The sequence below is a fragment of the Candida parapsilosis genome, contig 006372 (genome assembly GCF_000182765.1).
Source record: "Candida parapsilosis strain CDC317 annotated contig 006372".
Taxonomy (NCBI): Eukaryota; Fungi; Ascomycota; class Pichiomycetes; order Serinales; family Debaryomycetaceae; genus Lodderomyces; species Lodderomyces parapsilosis.
Window position 1 is genome coordinate 1,018,808 of NW_023503283.1, and position 19,633 is coordinate 1,038,440.

General features: G+C 38.3%; 8 protein-coding genes across 8 annotated transcripts; 4 read left to right on the top strand and 4 right to left on the bottom strand. All coding sequences in view use genetic code 12, as the record gives it.

Moving 5' to 3' along the window:
• Window positions 1-760: 760 nt before the first annotated feature.
• Window positions 761-1,810, top strand: HEM3 (hydroxymethylbilane synthase; the record flags this gene model as incomplete). Its single annotated transcript, XM_036811373.1, has 1 exon — window positions 761-1,810. The coding sequence occupies one exon, from the start codon at window positions 761-763 to the stop codon at window positions 1,808-1,810; it is 1,050 nt and encodes a 349-aa protein (XP_036667816.1).
• Window positions 1,811-2,636: 826 nt separating this feature from the next.
• Window positions 2,637-6,800, top strand: DOT1 (histone methyltransferase; the record flags this gene model as incomplete). The annotated part of the gene is made up of 1 exon (XM_036811374.1): window positions 2,637-6,800. The coding sequence occupies one exon, from the start codon at window positions 2,637-2,639 to the stop codon at window positions 6,798-6,800; it is 4,164 nt and encodes a 1,387-aa protein (XP_036667817.1).
• A 132-nt stretch (window positions 6,801-6,932) lies between these two features.
• Window positions 6,933-10,121, bottom strand: ISW2 (DNA translocase; the record flags this gene model as incomplete). Its single annotated transcript, XM_036811375.1, has 1 exon — window positions 6,933-10,121. The coding sequence occupies one exon, from the start codon at window positions 10,119-10,121 to the stop codon at window positions 6,933-6,935; it is 3,189 nt and encodes a 1,062-aa protein (XP_036667818.1).
• Window positions 10,122-10,739: 618 nt separating this feature from the next.
• On the bottom strand, window positions 10,740-11,762 carry CPAR2_404610 (uracil-DNA glycosylase; the record flags this gene model as incomplete). Its single annotated transcript, XM_036811376.1, has 1 exon — window positions 10,740-11,762. One exon carries the CDS (start codon window positions 11,760-11,762, stop codon window positions 10,740-10,742), a length of 1,023 nt encoding a protein of 340 aa, XP_036667819.1.
• Window positions 11,763-11,889: 127 nt separating this feature from the next.
• On the bottom strand, window positions 11,890-12,972 carry CPAR2_404620 (dolichyl-diphosphooligosaccharide--protein glycotransferase; the record flags this gene model as incomplete). Its single annotated transcript, XM_036811377.1, has 1 exon — window positions 11,890-12,972. One exon carries the CDS (start codon window positions 12,970-12,972, stop codon window positions 11,890-11,892), a length of 1,083 nt encoding a protein of 360 aa, XP_036667820.1.
• A 264-nt stretch (window positions 12,973-13,236) lies between these two features.
• CPAR2_404630 (uncharacterized protein) lies at window positions 13,237-14,493 on the bottom strand (the record flags this gene model as incomplete). The annotated part of the gene is made up of 1 exon (XM_036811378.1): window positions 13,237-14,493. The coding sequence occupies one exon, from the start codon at window positions 14,491-14,493 to the stop codon at window positions 13,237-13,239; it is 1,257 nt and encodes a 418-aa protein (XP_036667821.1).
• Window positions 14,494-14,707: 214 nt separating this feature from the next.
• On the top strand, window positions 14,708-15,869 carry APN1 (DNA-(apurinic or apyrimidinic site) lyase; the record flags this gene model as incomplete). The annotated part of the gene is made up of 2 exons (XM_036811380.1): window positions 14,708-14,721; window positions 14,783-15,869. The coding sequence occupies 2 exons, from the start codon at window positions 14,708-14,710 to the stop codon at window positions 15,867-15,869; spliced, it is 1,101 nt and encodes a 366-aa protein (XP_036667822.1).
• A 183-nt stretch (window positions 15,870-16,052) lies between these two features.
• Window positions 16,053-19,451, top strand: CPAR2_404650 (FG-nucleoporin; the record flags this gene model as incomplete). The annotated part of the gene is made up of 1 exon (XM_036811381.1): window positions 16,053-19,451. The coding sequence occupies one exon, from the start codon at window positions 16,053-16,055 to the stop codon at window positions 19,449-19,451; it is 3,399 nt and encodes a 1,132-aa protein (XP_036667823.1).
• Between the last annotated feature and the right edge of the window lie 182 nt (window positions 19,452-19,633).

Sequence of the window (19,633 nt, forward strand, 5' to 3'; positions counted from 1 at the left end):
AGGTAAAGGTATAAATGGAGTGTGAGATAATTACCCAATTGAGTAAACCAATGCGGATGATTCTGTTGTTAAGCCGTTGCAAAAAAGACTAGAACAAGAAAGTCAAAAAAAAATAAAAAGAAATTTTGTAAGCAATCAGATTGTCTCGATTTTCAATTACACACAATTTTAGCCACTAGTACACTACCACTCATCTTTAACAAAAGACTGTTGCCATCACTAGTATTTATACAACACCAACATCTTTATCATATTAGTTGTGTTAAAGCTTACGGGAGTTAATTCTCTGGTATTGTATGTAAGATCGTAGTTGCAATGCTTACTGGTGTATACTTTATCCAATTATATCTATCTCAACAGCAGTAGTAATAGTAATAATGTATATTTGTGTATTTTCTATTTGTTTTATTGTTTGGTTTCAATATTATTTTCACAAGAATGAGAAGAAATTGTATTGATTCTTTTTTTTTTTTTTTTTTTTTTCACAAGAGAAAGAGATTTTATTTAAAAGTATTGATTCTTCTTCTTTATCGTTCATTCATTCCTCATTCCTCATTCAACCAAGCAACCTTTCAAAAATTACATAGCCATAACTGATACTTCCAATAGCTTTTTTAGCAAACACTTACTACAACAACCAACTGCATTTTATTTTGCATTTTTTACTAGCATACATATATACTTTTTTCGTCATATACACAACCTCATTATTCCACTAATTCAATTACCAAGTTCCATACAAGTACAATCTTTTTCACTAATGCCACACATTACTATGCCCATACATGATTCCAGTTATGCCACCTCACAACTAGACATATCTCACATACAAATTGGTGGCAGAAAATCAAAACTTGCTGTTGTTCAGCTGGAACTTGTTAAGAAAGCCATACAAGACATTTATCCTGAAATAGATTGTTCAATACTAGCCTTAAGTACATTGGGTGATAAAGTACAAACACAACCACTTTATTCATTCGGTGGTAAGAGTTTATGGACTAAAGAATTGGAGATTCTTTTGATGGATAGAGTTGATGAGTTTCCTCAATTGGATTTAATTGTTCATTCACTCAAGGATATGCCAACTCATTTACCAGAAGAGTTTGAATTGGGGTGTATTTTTCAAAGAGAAGATCCAAGAGATGCTATTGTCATGAAGCTGGGTAGTCCCTATAGACATTTACGAGATTTGCCAGCAGGATCAATAGTTGGTACTTCATCTATTCGTAGACTGAGTCAGTTGATTAAAAATTACCCTCATTTGAAATTCGAAAGTGTACGAGGTAATATACAAACAAGATTGAGGAAATTGGATGATCCTGAAAATGAATATTGCTGTCTTATATTGGCAAGTGCTGGATTAATACGTTTAGGTTTGGGAGATAGAATAACTTCATGTTTGGATGATGTTTACTATGCAGTGGGTCAAGGGGCATTGGGGATTGAAATCAAAAAGGACAATCATCAAATCAAAGAGATTTTAAAACAAATTGAAGACCCAATAGCCACTATATGTTGTCTCGCAGAACGTTCATTAATGAGGTATCTTGAAGGTGGATGTTCAGTTCCATTGGGGGTTCATTCTGAATATAATCAACATACACAGATATTGACGGTAAAGGGAATAATTGTTAGTCCTGACGGTACACAAGCTATTGAGGCTGAAGTTTGTGGCAAGATTAATGACAGAGATGCTGATTGTGAACGATTAGGAATTGAATTGGGTGACAAATTGAAGGACCAAGGTGCTCAAGATATTCTTGATAGTATAGACATGACGAGAATTAATGCCAAACCAACTGAAGTGTAATTGGGAAGACACACTTGCCTATGTATATATACTGCCAACAGTGTTAATATTAATAATATTAATAATAATAACAATAATATAGAGAATTACGACGTTGTTCATTGGAGACTACTTTTGCAACATTTTGTTCAGGTAATCAGACAACTAGTGAAGAAATCATCGATGAAAAAGTATTCAACACAACTAGAGTCCCTTTTTTATTCACCATGAAACTGAAAAACAAAAGATTCGGATTCAGTTATGTAAGAATTAGAGAAATTGTTTCTTTACACTTGACATACACATGTGAAGAAGAGTTTCCTAAGTGGAAATGTTTATTCCAAACACAACACCAGCAAAGATCAATAGTATAGTAAGGAGATACAAAACCTTATGGTTCTTTCCACAATATACCTGTTCAAGTATACAAAACGCGTCCTTGTGTATTTGTTTTTGGTAATTGTATGTGTATGTGTAGATTACATAATGTATTACATAACACTTCCACCTCTATTACACTTTGCTCCTCTAAAACCATAACAAACAAAAAAAGAACTGTGATTTATACAATTCTGTTTTTCCACAGACTACTTTACTTCTTTAAAGTCGATACATTTAAATTTAGAAAAGATAGATTTGGTTCAGGAATCCCAAATACCAAGATCATAATAAGAAGCGCCCAAATCAATTTATCTGAAGGTTTGATAAAGCCACCACAATCATTAATCTCATTTGTCGCATTCTCGAATTTGGTATTTTTCAATTTTTTGGCAACCAAGATCTAGAAAGTTTGAATAGATTAAAAATCCAACAAAAGCCTTTTGATTCGAGTATCTGAAATCAATGAATGAAGGGCTGGTTTGCTTCCTGGCTTGGTAAAGAAAGTTCAACTACAGCAGTAGAAGAAGAAGAAGAAGTGGTTAATAACAACAACACTAAATACAATCGACCAAAATTTGAATCAAATTCTACAACCATGGAAACTTCCAAGTCGACACCATCAGATAGAATAAAAGAGCTAGTCTGTCTGGATCAACCACTAAGTGAAATTATATCTAATCACCCAGAAGCATCTCGGAGTAAGGTGATGCAAACGTGTCAAGAGATTCTACAGACTAATGGTGAAGATGAGACAGCAAATCAATTGGTGCAAAGAAAAGTAATTGCCTATCAACTACTACATCATAATGATAATCCCGTACCAGACATAAAAATAAACTCGCTGACTCAAGATAAAGTCCAAACTGTCATCACAAGACTAAGAGAAACAGGCATGGACAATGCAACAATTGAAAAGATTTGTTCAAAATCAAATTTCGATTCTGATGTTAAAAAAACAAATTTGCCTACTCCACCATTAGATATTGAGCCAGAGAGCGCGGATCCTGCCGTTTTGGTACATCGCAAGAAATGGGTACAGCCGAAATGGACGCCAAAAGAGGACAAGATCTTATGGACTAAAAGAATAAAACAAGGATTGGACTGGGACGACATTTTACCATTTCTAAATCAGCGTTCGGTATGTGCATGTGAGCATAGAATTAACCAGGGCCCGCCTAATGTTAACACTCAAGAGTCCAACTTGGAGGAGGAACTTGAAGACAAGGAACAAGAACTGAGCTCCTTACCTTGGACCAAAGAAGAGGATGATTTATTATGGGAACTAAAAACAGAACGAAAACTTGCATGGAGTCAAATCTACCCGCATTTCAATCATCGCAAAATGAGCGCATGCCAAACTAGATTCTACCGCATTCTTCCACGATCAATGAAAAAACAAGCACATATTAGTGGCTCATCAAACAGAGAAGCAAGAACGACGACCAAGTTCTCACGAGTATCATCTAATAGAATACACAATCCACCTGCAAAAGAAAGTTTGGTGGGAAAAAAATGGACAGCAGAGGACGAGGCTTTGTTGTGGGAGGAAAAGATTGACAAAAAACAAGGCTGGGACCGCTTGTTGGCATTGTTTCCAAAGAGAAATGAAGCTGGACTTAAAGCAAAGCTATGGGAGCTAAAAAAGCGATATAATTATGGTGCTCCCAAATCAAGTGGCTCTTCTAAAAACTCAACGAAAATTTTGTCTGTGCCAAAAAGTGAAAAAGCCAAAAAACCCAGCAAGCAATCTGACTCTGAGCCCAAGGAGGAGGAGAAGTTGCGCGATTGTATTGAGGTTGACCTCACAAGCACGAATTTGACATACTCATTCCCAAACTACGAGATCAAAGAGATATGCACCCTTATTGCAAATCATCCAGATTTTGTTGAGAATATGTTGACGCTTGGTGAAAAGAGCTTAATGACCGAGCAAGTGCGTCGTGGCGTTGTAGTTGAGAAGATATATTCAGATTACCCATTGAGATCGAAATCTTTTGTTGATTCAAAATACAAGGAGATTGCTTATGCCAGCCTGAGGAAAGTCACTTTTAAAACTCAAGAGGAACGATTGTTGTATGAAGCTGGTATGGCATGTCTTGGAACTGGCTCATCTAGAAGGAGCACGAGGAGGAGTGCGGGCAGTGATGTCGATTTTGATAAACTCGAAGAATTGGGACAACGAGCAAGTAAGATTCATCCAGCTCCCAAGCATAAAGTCGATCCGGAAATTGCAGCTGCTAGAGCTAAAGCAGTGTTGGAAGCGAAGGAAAGAAAGAAAGCTGAGAGGAGACGCTTGCGAGAATTGGCCATGGCCAGGAGATTAGCTAATCCGGATGCCTTTCCAAAGAAAGATCCATCTCCACTAATAAATCTCAATCTCATTAAGCAATTGAATGAAAGTGCTGAATATTTTCAAACGGTGACTGGTGATAGACAAAAAGTTCAAGATGGCGCTAAGCGGAAACGTACTCAAACAGTTATCTTCTCCCCAGTTGTTGAAGTAAAATTGAAAACTAGAGCTCGTCAAGCTCAAAAGAGGGAATTGCAAAGGAAATTAAAAGAAGAAGCTAGATTAAAAAGGGCATTGCAGAAAAAATCAAAACAATCATCATCAAGGAAGAAAAGAAAACTAAACAAGAAAGGTAGACGTAGTTTTGATGATGAGTATGATGAGTTTAGTGATTTCGATTTACGCAGTGTGGAGCCAGAATCTCAACCAGAGGAAGAAGAAGATCACATCAGTCCGTTTGACCCACCAGACATTAATGCAGATACATTGGTGCCCTTGAATGGTCGCCATTTGTTTTTTGCATCCGTCTATGACCAAGAGGAGGATGTTATTTTGCCGGATGTGAAATTTAGACATTTACAAGATGGTGAAACAGCAAAGCAAGCCATGACAACCAATGACGACACAATTTTATACGATGATGAGCTTGCTGCTGATGTTGTTGGCTCGCATAGAAAATACTATCGTGATATGCCAATCTCGTTTCCTCAATATTCAACCGTGCCAGCTACTGCAACCAATCGAGACGCCAGCATAAATTATGCTAATAGCGTCAAGATTCGATTCTTGTTGTACCCACAACACTGTGAACTGTTTGTGCTTGCTGAGCCAAAGGATAATGAATTGGACCCGGTGCATGAAATAATCAAGGTATTTATGATTCATTATGCATTATATTTTGACCACTCCCTGTTGATCAAAAACTATATAAATGAATTGTGTCACAAGTTGGAACTGGCGATTGAAGCTAATGATTTTAGTGAATTTATTTACGTTATCGATACTTGGAACATGTTGATGTTGGAATTGTCACCCAATGACGCGGCAGTTGCCGAGATTGCTAAAGATGGACAAGACATCAATGCTGGTGCAAGGTCATTACTCAATGAATTGGAAATCAGGCAAGTTCGCAATGAAGACTTAAACTTGGAAATGTTTTATAATGAGATTTGTATCGAATCGATTAGTCCTGTTTACGAACCGGTTCAAGGTGCAGTTGAAATTATTGAAGATGATGAAGATGCCGACATTTCCATTGGCAAGATTGAACCACCACAATCCAAGTCCCCACCACAAGAGAACCAATCACAACAAAAATGCATCAAACCATCTCAATACAATTCCGATTTTTATAAACGATTACGGAAAAAGACTTCATTATCTCGATACGCAATCCAACAAATCCTCGTTCGTGTTTACTCTCGCGTCGTTTCCACTGATTCAAGGAAATTGCGTTCCTACAAAGCATTTACTGCTGAAGTCTATGGAGAATTGTTGCCATCATTCACAAGTGAAGTTTTGGAAAAGGTGCAATTGAAACCAACGCAAAAATTCTACGACTTGGGATCAGGTGTTGGAAACACTACATTACAAGCAGCATTGGAGTTTGGAGCTTGTTGTTCAGGCGGATGTGAAATTATGGACCATGCTTCGAAACTAACTACATTGCAAGCAAATTTAGTTCAAAAGCATTTGGCAGTGTTTGGATTATCACCATTGAATTTGAGGTTTGCATTGAAACAATCATTTGTCAATAATGAACAAGTACGTCAAGATTGTCTTGCTTCTGATGTGCTTATAATCAATAACTATTTATTTGATGGCGAATTGAATAATGTGGTGGGGAAATTGCTCTATGGTATAAAGCCAGGCACCAAGATTATCAGTTTGAGAAATTTTATTAGTCCTCGGTACAGAGCCACTTTTGACACAGCATTTGATTTCTTTTCCGTGGAGAAACATGAAATGAGTGATATCATGTCGGTTAGTTGGACAGCAAATAAAGTGCCGTACTATATCTCAACGGTGGAGGAGACGATTAGACCCGAGTATTTGGGTAGAGATGAGTTTTTGGGAGGATTGTTGTTGCAAGCGGGTGGCATGTTGTCGAAATCTTCGAGTCCAGCAGCAATTGAGAGCGGGGGCGTTAATGCCACTGCCACCAAAGTTGGTGCGATTGTTGCAAGTGATGAAGTTGATGAAGATGATGGAAGCGAGAGTGTACGTGGCATTGGTGATGGTGATGGCGATGGTGATGGCGATGGTGATGGCAACGCAAATGGAGGTGAGCTGACACCACCAACGGATCACAATTCTGAACCTGAAAATGATAAACAATGAGGCTGAAGCCACTCTGGACGCTAACACCTTCTCCTCTGTGCCTTTACTATATTTACAACCTACAAAAAGTTACAATGTATCACTATGTATATTTGAAAAATAAAAATAAAAATAAAATCGTCCTCGTCATTTTTACTTTGCTGGCGTTTCCAGCATCGCCTTGTCAGACATTGGCCCCACACTAGGTTCAACTGACCCCACTCTCGAACTAGCATTCGATGAACCACCACCACCACCACCACTAGCAGCACCATTCATCAATTTCCGCCTCTTGGTGGAGCTATTCATCATGGCCGGCCGTTCCATCTCCCGTGTTATTGCCAAAAGCAAGGTATTAACCCTCCGGCCAATCTCCTGACTTGTACGCGATTGAATAAACCAATCAAATTTAAAAACATCCGAGTTGGCAATCTCATGTTTAATCTTGTCATTTAATCGTTCATCATTTATACCGAATTTGTAAACGCAATTGAGTAAAAACTTGTCTTCAGTTTTGGAATAAATTCGTTTCGAATTGTTTGGCGGGTAAACAATGGGTAAATCTTCCCAAGGATCAATCAAATTTTCAATCTTGGCTGCGAGTAATCGTTGTTGATTGAGCAATTTCTCACGTTTTTTCTCCTGAGCTTCAATTTGAGAAATGTATTTTTCGTATCCATCAATTTGAGTGTATGAGTTCCAAAATTTGGTGGCATATCGTTTGATTTCAGTTTTAGTCTTGTTGCCCATGGCCTTGGCGATTTGAGCGTATGCATCACGTCCGTATTTTGCGGTTGCGTGAATGAAATTTGTGAAATCGCGTCGTGACCAAGTATGGAAACTTTCATTTAATAATTTATCCTTGAGATTGATTTCTTCCTCGGTCAATGGTTCAACATTGTTGATTTTTTCTTGTTCTATTTTACACTTGTCTTCACGACTTAGCTCATCTTTGTCCTCATCAACGAGAAACTCTTCATCAGAATCACCAAAATCATCAACAGTATATTGGAAATTGGTCTCTTTTTTGAAATTGAGTTGTTCTCGTTCCAACAACTCTTCTAGTCCAGCAGGTACAAACTGATGATCCTGAAAAGTGTAGGCCTTGGGAGCTTTTGGTTTGATGATGGTTTGCTTTTGTGGCTTTTCCTTTACGGTGATTGGTTGTTTCAATACATCTTTGTAATAATTGTCAACGGAATAAGTTTGTTCTTTTCTCACCCTCTTTGATGGATTGATCCAATTGAATCCGAGGTTTCCCGAGTTTTCCTTCTTGGTGAAATCTTGTCCATTCCATTGATAAGCTGACCCATCAGATGTGAAATTTTGTAAATCTTCCAATCCCAACTTGTTAAATTTCTCATTCATCATTTTGGTCTTTTCTGCACCTCTAGCCAAAATCGATTCAATATCATCATCAACAACAGTACTCTTTTGTTCCTCAAAAACTTTTTGTGCACCATGCTGAATCATTTCGATAAGATCATCTTTTGAACTACCGACATTAGTTCCGGCATTGGCTTGTCTTCCTTGTTGTATAACCAATTGATCCAATCGCAATTTTTGTGCTGCTCGTTCCAACACTTTTTCCTCAATGGCATTTTCAGTAACAAATCGATACACTTTAACTTGCTTCTTTTGTCCAATTCTATGAGCTCTATCCATGGCTTGAAGATCAGCTTGTGGGTTCCAATCAGAATCATAAAGAATAACAACATCAGCCGAAGTCAAATTGATACCCAACCCACCAGCTCTAGTTGTCAATAAAAAGATAAACTTGTCAGAATCAGGTGCATTGTATTCGTCAATTGCCTCAATACGGTCTTCGTGAGCAGTTGACCCATCAATACGACAATATTCGTATTCTCGAAAATAACAATAATCCTCAAGTATATCCAAAACTCGAGACATTTGTGAAAAAATCAATACACGACTGCCTTCTTGTTTAAATTTCTTCAACATCTTGTCCAAAATAATCATTTTCCCTGAGTTGTAAATCAAATGCTCATCGGTGGTGTATGGAGGACCAGGTTCGGCTCCATCAAACAAATATGGATGGTTACAACATTTTCTCAATTGCATAACAATGTTTAAAAGTCTTGTTTTCCCCTCTCTTTTACCAACAACTCCATTAACTGCATCTATATCCTTTTCCAACAAGTTTTTGTACCAAGATACTTGCATATCCGTCATACCAGTGTATACATTAGTTTCGATTTTCGGTAATAATGATTTTTCCACATCTGATTTGACACGACGAAGTAAAAAGGGACTCAATAATTGATGCAATTCTTGAATAACTTTGTCTTGCTCTTCAGCTTTTGCCTTCTCATCTAGGTCGTTATTTTGTTGATCAAATGTATCGTCAAATTGTTCAGAGTCTCCAAACACATCGGGTAGTAGGAAATTGAGTAATGCCCAAAGTTCATGAAGGTTATTTTGTAAAGGAGTACCCGTGATCAATAGTCTATTTCTGGAGTAGAACAACCGAATGATCTGTGAAAGAGAGCTTTGTTCATTCTTGATACGATGCGCTTCATCAACAACAATGTATTCCCATTTGAATTTCTTGAGTGCACTTTTTTCTCTTAAAACCATTTCAAATGAAGTAATCAATACATCAAAATCAGCAGTGTACAATCTATCCTTGATGATATTTGCTCTCAATTCTTTGTCTCCTTGTAAAACAACAACATTGACGTCTGGCGTCCATTTGGCAAACTCTCTTCTCCAATTGTCCAATGTTGATTTGGGTACAATGATAATAAATGGTCCATCAATGTGCTTGACATATCGAAGATATCCCAAAAATGAAATCGTTTGTAATGTCTTACCCAACCCCATTTCATCAGCCAAAATTCCACTTAATCTATTCTCGTATAGTGATATTAACCAGTTTAAACCTTGTATTTGGTATTCTCTCAATGTACCTTCTTTGACATATGATGGTGATTCTGTAAACACGGTATGTTGATTTTCTTCATCATCCTGATGTTCTTCATCTTGTAGCAACTCTGCATCTTCCTCCTTTTCAGTTTTCCGACGTCTGCTATTTGTCTTTTTCTTCTTTTTGGTTGATTCTTTAAATGACAGTTTACTATCGATTTCTCTAACTCTTTTCTTAAACTCTGGATCTTTTGATGCATTTAGATCAATAAACTTTCTAAATATAGCACTCAATCCAAGCAAGTACTGGAATCTTTTGGTTGCATCATCCTTGTCATTAGCATATGCGTGTTTAGCATCAACTTCTAAAAGGAATCTCTTTTGTCTTTCATCTGGCGTTTCTGTAGGTTCTTCATTTGATATAGTATGTGATATCAGACTATTTCTAGTAGTCATACTGTGAGAGTGTAGATTTGATTGATTGATGTAGTGTTCTAAATCTCTATTATGATAGCAACGAACAACACTGGTATCAAGTTAAAATTTTTTCTATGTTTGACTTTGGATTTTGGAAATCATTGAAGGTTTTTTCTTTGTCTCTCTATTTTGTGTATTCGTTTGTTTTGTTTGATATGCGTCTCTCTTTCTTATTTTGAAGGTTGCAAAAAAACGAGAAGACCACCACCCACAAATATTCTTCCAATGTTTAAAAGAATTTATACCAAAGTTACACGCGTATCTACTATATTGCCCGAGGGTGATTCCCAAGAAAGACTACCCAAGTAGTGTCAAGAGAAAAAATTTATGTGTGTGAATATAAAACTGGCAACTTTAATCCAAAAACAGCTTCCTAAATAGCCGAATTAGCATGGGTGGGGGGAGTGTGTGCTATAAAAATGTAAATATATTTTGTATGGGGGTTGTATATCGATCTCTAATGTATTTGGGTGTGCATGTCGTAAAAAAACGACTGTGTCGCAAAACTCAGATTCACGACACCGTCCTCTATACCAACAATATTTAGTAAGAAAAAAAAAATGTAACTATCCACACATTGATCGGATACTCTCAACTTCAGCTTACGCTCCAATCTATTACATCTCTATTGTGCTTTTGTAACCATTCGTTACATATCTTAAATACCTGCAGGTTGAAAAATCCCCGATGTGCCGATAAGGGCGATGGATGGACTGTCTTCAACACTAGAAACTGTCTACCGTCACCACCATCCTTTTTGTCACCACCACCACCACCTGCTAATATCTTCTCAAATGGTTTCAATCTCTTTTGAGCTGGTGATCCCCATGCCATTATAACAAACCCACTCTTGTGCTTCTGATGATACTCCAATGCAACTCGAATCACTTGTTCGGTAAATTGCTCCCATCCCCTATTTGCGTGACTATTGGCTTTATGTGCCTCAACTGTCAAGACAGCATTAAGCATCAATACACCACCATCTGTTGCCCATTTGGTCAAATTGCCACCACCTGGTTTACCCGATTTGGACAATTCCTTATAGTCTGGTACTTTAAATGTATCGGGATAATCAATGGATAATGTCTTGTAGATATTGACTAGTGAAGGTGGTGGTCTCGTTGGTTCCAATACTGAAAATGCTAAACCATGGGCTTGGTTGTGGTTATGATAGGGGTCCTGGCCAAGAATGAGACATTTGACTTTAGGTAATGGAGTCAAATTGGACCACGAGTAGATATCCTGTGGTTTGGGAAATATGGTTTTACCCTGTTGTTGTTGTGAGTGGAGAAATCTTTTCAAGTTTAGGAAATATGGTTTGGTTAGTTCTTTGTAAAGCACTGATAACCATGATATGTGTAATGTATCAATTTCTAATTGTAAGAGATCTTTTTGTTCTGGAGTTAAACTGTTTATCCACTCCTGTTTGTTAAAAGATGTAAGCTCGTGGGGGTGAACTGAGGTGTCCTTTGTCGATGCATGATTCTTCATCAGTTTGGCTTCATCTGTCACTTTTAAAGTTTTATCAGTATCCAATTTATCTGTAGACTTGCTCTTCTTGGTAGCAGTTTCAACTTGTGAGAAGTAGTCAGTGATCAAGGGTCTTTTGGCGGTTGTCATATCTAATGATCTCAGAGAAGAAAAGTGAATGTGCACATTTTTATAAAATTGCGCGTAAACAAACAATTAAAATGAACCGCGTCTATCATAAACATCAAAACTATATTCTTCATGCATTTACCTCTATTTAAAACATCTTTGTCAATGAATAAGGATACCCCGGATCCTTCTTCAACACAATACTAGTAAGACAGCTATACAAACAATAAATCACCAACGACACCAAAATAATCAGCCACACTCGTAAATTTTCATCTCTAATTTTACTCGATTCTGTCACTTTATAACTACCCAATTTGATCAAAATTACAACTGATGCCGCCAACGATGCATAGTTTGCAGCAACAATGAAAATTTCAATTGCATATTGATAATGTACACTTGCTTCACTTATGAAAACCAATTTCCCAGTGGCATCATCTTTAGCAATGAATGGTGATTGACGTTGTATTGAAAATTGAGATCCTCCAATACATAAAAGTATGACCGTGATTGCAAAATAGCACATAATGGCTCTTTTCGGCGTGTTTGATATAAAACTGGGACCCTTCTTTTTGATCAATACAACGGTTGTAAATGTAATGATAAATGTCTTTGCAAATGTACTCAATGAGCTCTGCACACCATCGGCGTTTGGACCTACTGCATCGTCAACATGCAAGTCAATCATCAATACTTCACTTAAAAACTTCGCAAACTCAGCCACCTGTCTCTCAAGAGATGCTTTTCTCAAAGGATACTCTAAATGCGGACTATCAAAAATATGCTCAATTGTACCATCTTCATTGACCCCCAGTCCACTATAGTCACTACTACTTGGTGGCACTAACCATACGTGAGGTATATCATCCATCTTCAACTTTCTAAAAATGGCAGCATTGGATCTATCATTCAAATCGATATTGAAAAATCGCATAGAAATTAAGGAGGATGCATACTTTGCCAAATACGTAGTGGAAACTTGTTCAACCATTGGAATTACTTGTTCACAAGGTTTACAATCATGCACAGGGTTTGATGATGTGAAGATTAATATGGCGTAGTAGTCTCGATGGCCCTGTAGATGAGATAAATCTGCATTGTGGATGTCATTTATGAGTTGGTCGTTATCGTGGGCTAAAATCGCTTGAGGGTAGAGAAGCAGTGGTAGTAGTGAGCTAATTGATATGACAGCCCATAGTGATGATGGTAGTACTGATGTCCTCCTCATGCAAGTTCAATGTTGTTTGTTATAAATGTTGTATCAAAACGGTGCGATTCTCATTTCATTGCCGAGAATTTAGTTAGATTGAAGTGAACAAAGATAAGCTCGATGATAAATGTACATTATGATAGCTCTATACAAAGCGGATGGCCCAAGTCGAATCAGTCGAGCTATGTACCATTGTAAACATGGCAGGCTACATTTTCTAATATGAAATAAATATTGATTGTATAATTGTTGTTCCGCGATTTGTTTATCTAGGAGGTACCTCTATTCATCAACGACAAACTCCTCCTCTTCATCCTTATTTATAATCAAAAACCCAGTAGTAACAATCGCCGCACCAAACACATACAATAAATTCAATTGAAACTCTTTTAAAATCCAATCACCAACCATAGCTAATGGAATAGCCATTGATAATCCCACAGTAACGGTCAAGGGACTAGTTAGAAGTACAGCATTACACCAACAAAAATCACTAATAAATGTAATCACCGCATTTAACACAAGACAAGTCCATACTTCCCTCGATGATGGTAATGACCACGTCTCAACTTTAGTAAAATGCAAGATTATGAGGATTGGCCATAGTCCCAAAAAGCAAATCAATCCGACAAACCCAAAAAACAAATGAGTATTTAAATTACGTTCCTTGTGTGAATTGGGGATTGATGTTTTAAACTTCAACAAGATTGTATAAATTCCATAAATCAAGGCACCTGATAATGCGAGTAAATTGCCCCATAATATCCACATTGCTGACGATGGTCCTGGATGCAAGTCTTTGTTTGGGTTGTTTTCCGATGTATCCGCTTTAGTCACAATCAAAACTCCCGAGAAACTGAGCAAGATACCCATAATCTTATTCTGATTTATACTCTCTACTGATACAAGATATCCAATGATTAATGTGAAAAATGATGATGTTGATGATAGTATGGTTTGTGATGCAACTGATGTATATGATAATGAAGCATTGGTCACCAAGTTTGCCGAGTACCAGAGGATAATAAACTGAATTGCCAATTTAAAAGTATCGTAAATGTTTATATCTAATGAGTTATCAACCACTTCGTCACCAATTGATTCAACACAAGTCAAACTTCCCAGTCGTCCAGGTTCCGGTTCAACTTGAGTAGCAACAACAGTGTTTAAATCCTCATCTGATCCATAGCTCCTAATCAATCCATCTCCATCTTTACTCGGTATCTGATGATATTTGTACTCATTAGTAAACTTGTTGATAAATTGACGCAATGTCATTTTCTTAAACTTGAGATAAGGGATAATGTAAAAACTAAAGCAACTGGTGTTTATCCAAGTGATGAAAAATGGTTTCCGATACGAATCGTCTTCAACAATGGCATTTACTAGGAAGCTTGATGATACCCATAGTATAACAACTGCTGATAAATTGATAAGACCTAGGATCCATTTCTGTCGTGAATGTAGACTTGCATCGGGGACAAAGAATGCAGTGATGTATCGAAGGACAGATATCCTTGTATTGGTAATGGCAGACATTGAGGGGGAATGTATAAAATACGTGTGTGTGTTTGTTTGTGCTTATCTCTTCATCAAACTGTGGATTCGAAAATTTTCTTTTTTTTCCTTTCATTTGCAATTTCACATTATTTGACTCTTCTCACTGCATAGATTCAAACGCGGTTTGAAATAAGTGGAAAAGTCATCGTCTTTGCCAACTATACCCTCCCACACCCATACACACACACACACAATGCCACCGAAAGTGTATGTATTTGCTTGAAACAATCGTTCGCATCCGAATTTAACTAACATAGCTTACTCACAGGAAAGCACCTAAAGTCAAAGTTGATAAACCATTTGCCTATGACCGAAATCTCAATAGTAAATTTAAATTTGGGGCTCATGTCGGTATGTCAGGCGGCATTTACAAAGCAGTTACAAATTCAATGCATATTGGCGGTAATAGTTTTGCCTTGTTTTTGAAATCACCACGTAAATGGGTATCACCAGCATTGAAATCAGATGATATTGCTAAATTTGCTGAATTGTGCAAACAATACAACTATGACCCAAGAACAGATGTGTTACCTCATGGTTCGTATTTTATCAATCTAGCTAATCCTGATCCTGAAAAGGAAGCTAAAGCATATGACTCATTTCTTGATGATTTGAAACGATGTGAGCAGTTGAATATTGGACTATATAATTTCCATCCGGGTTCAAGTTTAGATGGTGATCGAAAACAAGCATTGAAGCAATTGGCAAACAACATAAATAAAGCCATCAAAGACACCAAGTTTGTAAAAATTGTTATTGAAAATATGGCTGGTCATGGAAACCTTATTGGGTCGGATTTGAAAGATATACGTGAAGTGATTGATATGGTTAATGATAAATCACGAGTTGGGGTGTGCTTAGATACATGTCATTCTTTTGCTGCCGGGTATGACATTACCGATGAAGACAAATGGAATGACTTTCTCAAACAATTTGATGAGATTATTGGTGCTAAGTATCTCAGTGCTATTCATTTAAATGACTCAAAAGCGCCACTAGGAGCCAATCGTGATTTGCATCAGAAACTAGGTCAAGGTTTTCTTGGACTTGAAGTGTTTAGGGCAATTGCTAATTGCGAGAGACTACATGGCATACCTATTGTGTTGGAGACTCCAGTGGGAGACAATGATGAAGTATATGGAGAGGAAATCAAATTACTTGAATGGCTTGAAGGTAGATCCAAAGATGATGCTGAGTTTATTGCCAAAAGGGATGAGTTGTGGGCATTGGGTAAAAAGGAAAGAGATGAGCAATTGAAAAAGTTTGAGGTAAAGACAAAAAAAAAGGCTAAAGATGAAGAAAATGGTGTTGATATTACCAAAATGGTCAAGAAGAGGAAAGTGGGTGCAAAATGAGGTTAAAGTTACACGACCTTGTGTGTATAAAGCAGACAGTGCTGTATGTATAGTAGAAAAAAAAAAACAGATGTAAAAAAATTAGAATTTTAAAATTTTGAACTTAATCAACCAAAACTGTTGAGCACGCACAACTTCTGATTCAATCACATAATTGCATCCATTGTAACCCCCTCAATTGAAATGTTTGGAGGAGGTACATCTTCAGGATTTGGAGGGTTTGGTACAAACACTGCCACAACAAACTCTCCTTTTGGCGGTGGCGCCAACACCGCTACAAACACAAACACAAACGCATCACCATTTGGAGCAAGCACTAATACAAACACAGGAGGAGGATTATTTGGCAACACATCATCTAATCCCCCATCAAGCTTTGGATCCAGTAATGTTTTTGGATCAGGTAACGCTGGTGCTACAGGAACACTGGCGTTTGGAAGTAATGCTGCAACTACTGGAGGAGGAGGACTATTTGGATCGAATCAAGCTAACAACACTACTGCATCTGCATCACCATTTGGACAAACACAACAACAACAACCGTCATCAGTTTTTGGAGGTGGTGGTGCCCAGGGTACCTCAGCATTTGGGTCTACGAATACGGGAACTACTGGTGGTGGACTCTTTGGAAGCAAACCAGCAACTACATCGTCTTTTGGATTTGGATCACCAGCAGCAAATAACACAACAACATCCCCCTTTGGTGCGTCAACAGGTACAACAAATGCATTTGGAGCAACACTGAGTGATCCTAATGTCAACAACGGTACTGCCGTTAAACCATTTTCACCTCACAGCGAAAAGGATTCAGCAAATATCAATAATGTATTTCAAAATATATGCTGTATGCCAGAGTACAAAAATTTTTCATTTGAAGAGTTGAGGTTGAAAGATTATGAACAAGGGAGAAGATTCCCCCCAAATCAAGGAGCTACAGGAGGTGCTTTTGGTAGTACTGCAAACACGGGTACTGGATTTGGATTCGGAGGTACTGCTCAACAACAACAACCATCTACTGGAGGAGGACTCTTTGGTGGACAATCTAATGCATCGCCATTTGGAAACACTGGAAACACTACGTCCGGATTTGGATCTAGTTTTAACAAACCAGCAGCATCGCCGTTTGGATCTTCAGGGGCATTCGGATCAACACAACAACAAGCATCTCCATTCGGAGCAAGCAACACTAGTAATGTATTCGGAGCAAATAAACCCGCGACTGGAGGATTTGGAGCAAGCAACACCAACACTGGTGGTGGCTTATTTGGTGGTTCTAGTGGAACGAATTCTGCATTTGGACAAAAACCAACTACAGGGTTTGGTAGTGGCAACACCTCTGCATTTGGTGCTTCTGGCGGTGGTGGTGGCACTTTTGGCAACACTGGCGCTTCTCCTTTTGGACAAGCAAATAATCAACAGCAGCAACAAGGTAGTGGGTTATTCGGTGGATCCAATACCGGTAGTGCATTTGGAGGCACAACAGGTGGGTTTGGACAATCAAACACTGGTAATGCATTTGGTTCCAACACTGGTGCCTCCTCTGGAGGCGGATTATTTGGAGGTCAGCAGTCATTGGGATTTGGTGCTAAGCCAAGTACTGGATTCGGGTCCACTGGTGGTGGGCTTTTTGGTCAACAAGGAAATCAGCAACAACAAGGTGGCGGATTATTCGGAGGTGGGGCTCAACAAAATCAACAACAACAACAACAGGGTGGTGGATTGTTTGGTGCCAAGCCATCTGGGTCGACATCAATGTTTGGTCAAAGTGGCGGTACTGGAACCAACACCGGTGGTGGATTATTCGGAGGTCAAACCAATAACAATGCTGGTGCTTCTGGTGGTGGTGGATTATTCGGAGCTAAGCCAGCTGCAGGGGGAGGATTGTTTGGTGGAAATACTGGCACTACAGGCACTACAGGTGGGGGATTGTTTGGTCAACAAAATGCTCAACAACAGCCACAACAACAAGGTGGTAGTGGGCTATTTGGATCGAAACCTGCTGGTACAACCGGTGGTGGATTGTTTGGAGGTGGTGCACAACAAAGCGGAACCACAGGAGGTGGATTGTTTGGTCAACAGCAACAGCAGCAACCACAACAACAACAGAGTGGCGGATTGTTTGGCGGGTCAAATACTGGTGGTGGACTATTTGGCTCTAAACCTACTGGAAATGCACCTTCTGGTGGTGGACTTTTTGGCAATAATACTCAGCAAGGTGGTACTACATCTGGTGGCTTGTTTGGAGGCGGCTCCAGTAATGTTGGTGGTACAACTGGTGGTGGTGGTTTGTTTGGATCGAATCAAAGTGCTACGGGAGGAACTGGTGGGTTTGGAACTGGTGGTGGATTGTTTGGCGGTGGTGGTGTTAATGCCAATGCTCAACAACAACAACAACCACAACAGCAGCAGCAGCAACAACAACAACAATTGGGACAACCACTGTTTTTACAAAAGACCCAACAACAACAAACGCAACCATTGGCTAATATCAACTCTCAAGACCCATATGGACAGAACCCGTTGTTTCAATCGATTTCAGGTGCCACTCCCCAACAGCAGACACAAGGCTTTGGAGGTGATCAAAAGCCCAGGGCCACTGTACTTAGACGATCATTTGCAATCCCACATCAAAATAAAAAGGTGGTGACATTGGGTAATACAGCGCAAAGAATTACACCATTGTTTAAAGTTAGTGTATTACCATCATCAACTGGTAGTAAACCAGTGGAGAAGGTTCAAGATGAATTATTCAAACAAAAAAGTGATTCGATTTTTACCCCAGTTACTGATCTGGCTATAATCACACTGGATATATTCAGAAGTAATAATAATTTCAAGAAATTGGTTGTTGAAAAGAGTAGTGGTGGCAAGTACAATTTGGCTATAAACGATGGCGAAGGTGCGAACGGTGGTGATGGCTCTAGCAGTCCAACTAAACAAGTTTCATTTGTGTTGGATGGTGATAAGAAGAAAAAGGAACTAGATGGAGAGAAAGAATTCACCACTAAAGCAAGTAAAGACAAGAGTGAAGCTGCAGTTGATTCAAAGAATGGCAAAGTCGTTATTAATGGTGATGACAAGAATCAAACTGAAACTGAAACTGAAGCTAAAGGAGGTACTATTGCCAAACGAGATGAGTATGAAATTAATGAGGATGGATATTGGACGTCACCACCAATATCGCAATTACAAACCAAACCACTTGCTGAGCTCAAATCAATTCCCAATTTCAAGATTGGTCGTAAAGGCTATGGATTTTTACAATTTCTTGAACCAGTGGATTTATCAACAATGTTAAACATGGATGACATTTTCTCCTTGGTTGAATTTGATAACAAATCATGCATAGTTTACCCTGAAGATGATCTAAAGCCACGCAAGGGTGAAGGATTAAACTTGCCAGCAACGATTACATTACATAATTGTTGGCCATTGAATAAAACTGATCGATTACCGATATTGGATCCTCATTCGGATGTTGTTAAATTGCATATTGAGAATTTGCAGAAGTTGCCAGGTATGAAGTATGTCAAGTATGATCCTATTAGTGGTGATTGGACATTTACTGTTGATGAAATGTGAGTTTTGGTGGAGAACGAGGTTGTGTAGAATATATAGGGGAAAAAAAATTTTGATATATTTGTTAAGAAAAAGAATGCATAGAGTGTTATTAGAGATGAGATGTAGAGTTGGCTGGGGTTTTTTGAAAGGGTCCTTTATCAACTCGCTTATAGCTGTAGTGTTATGCCTCGTTTAAAACTGTT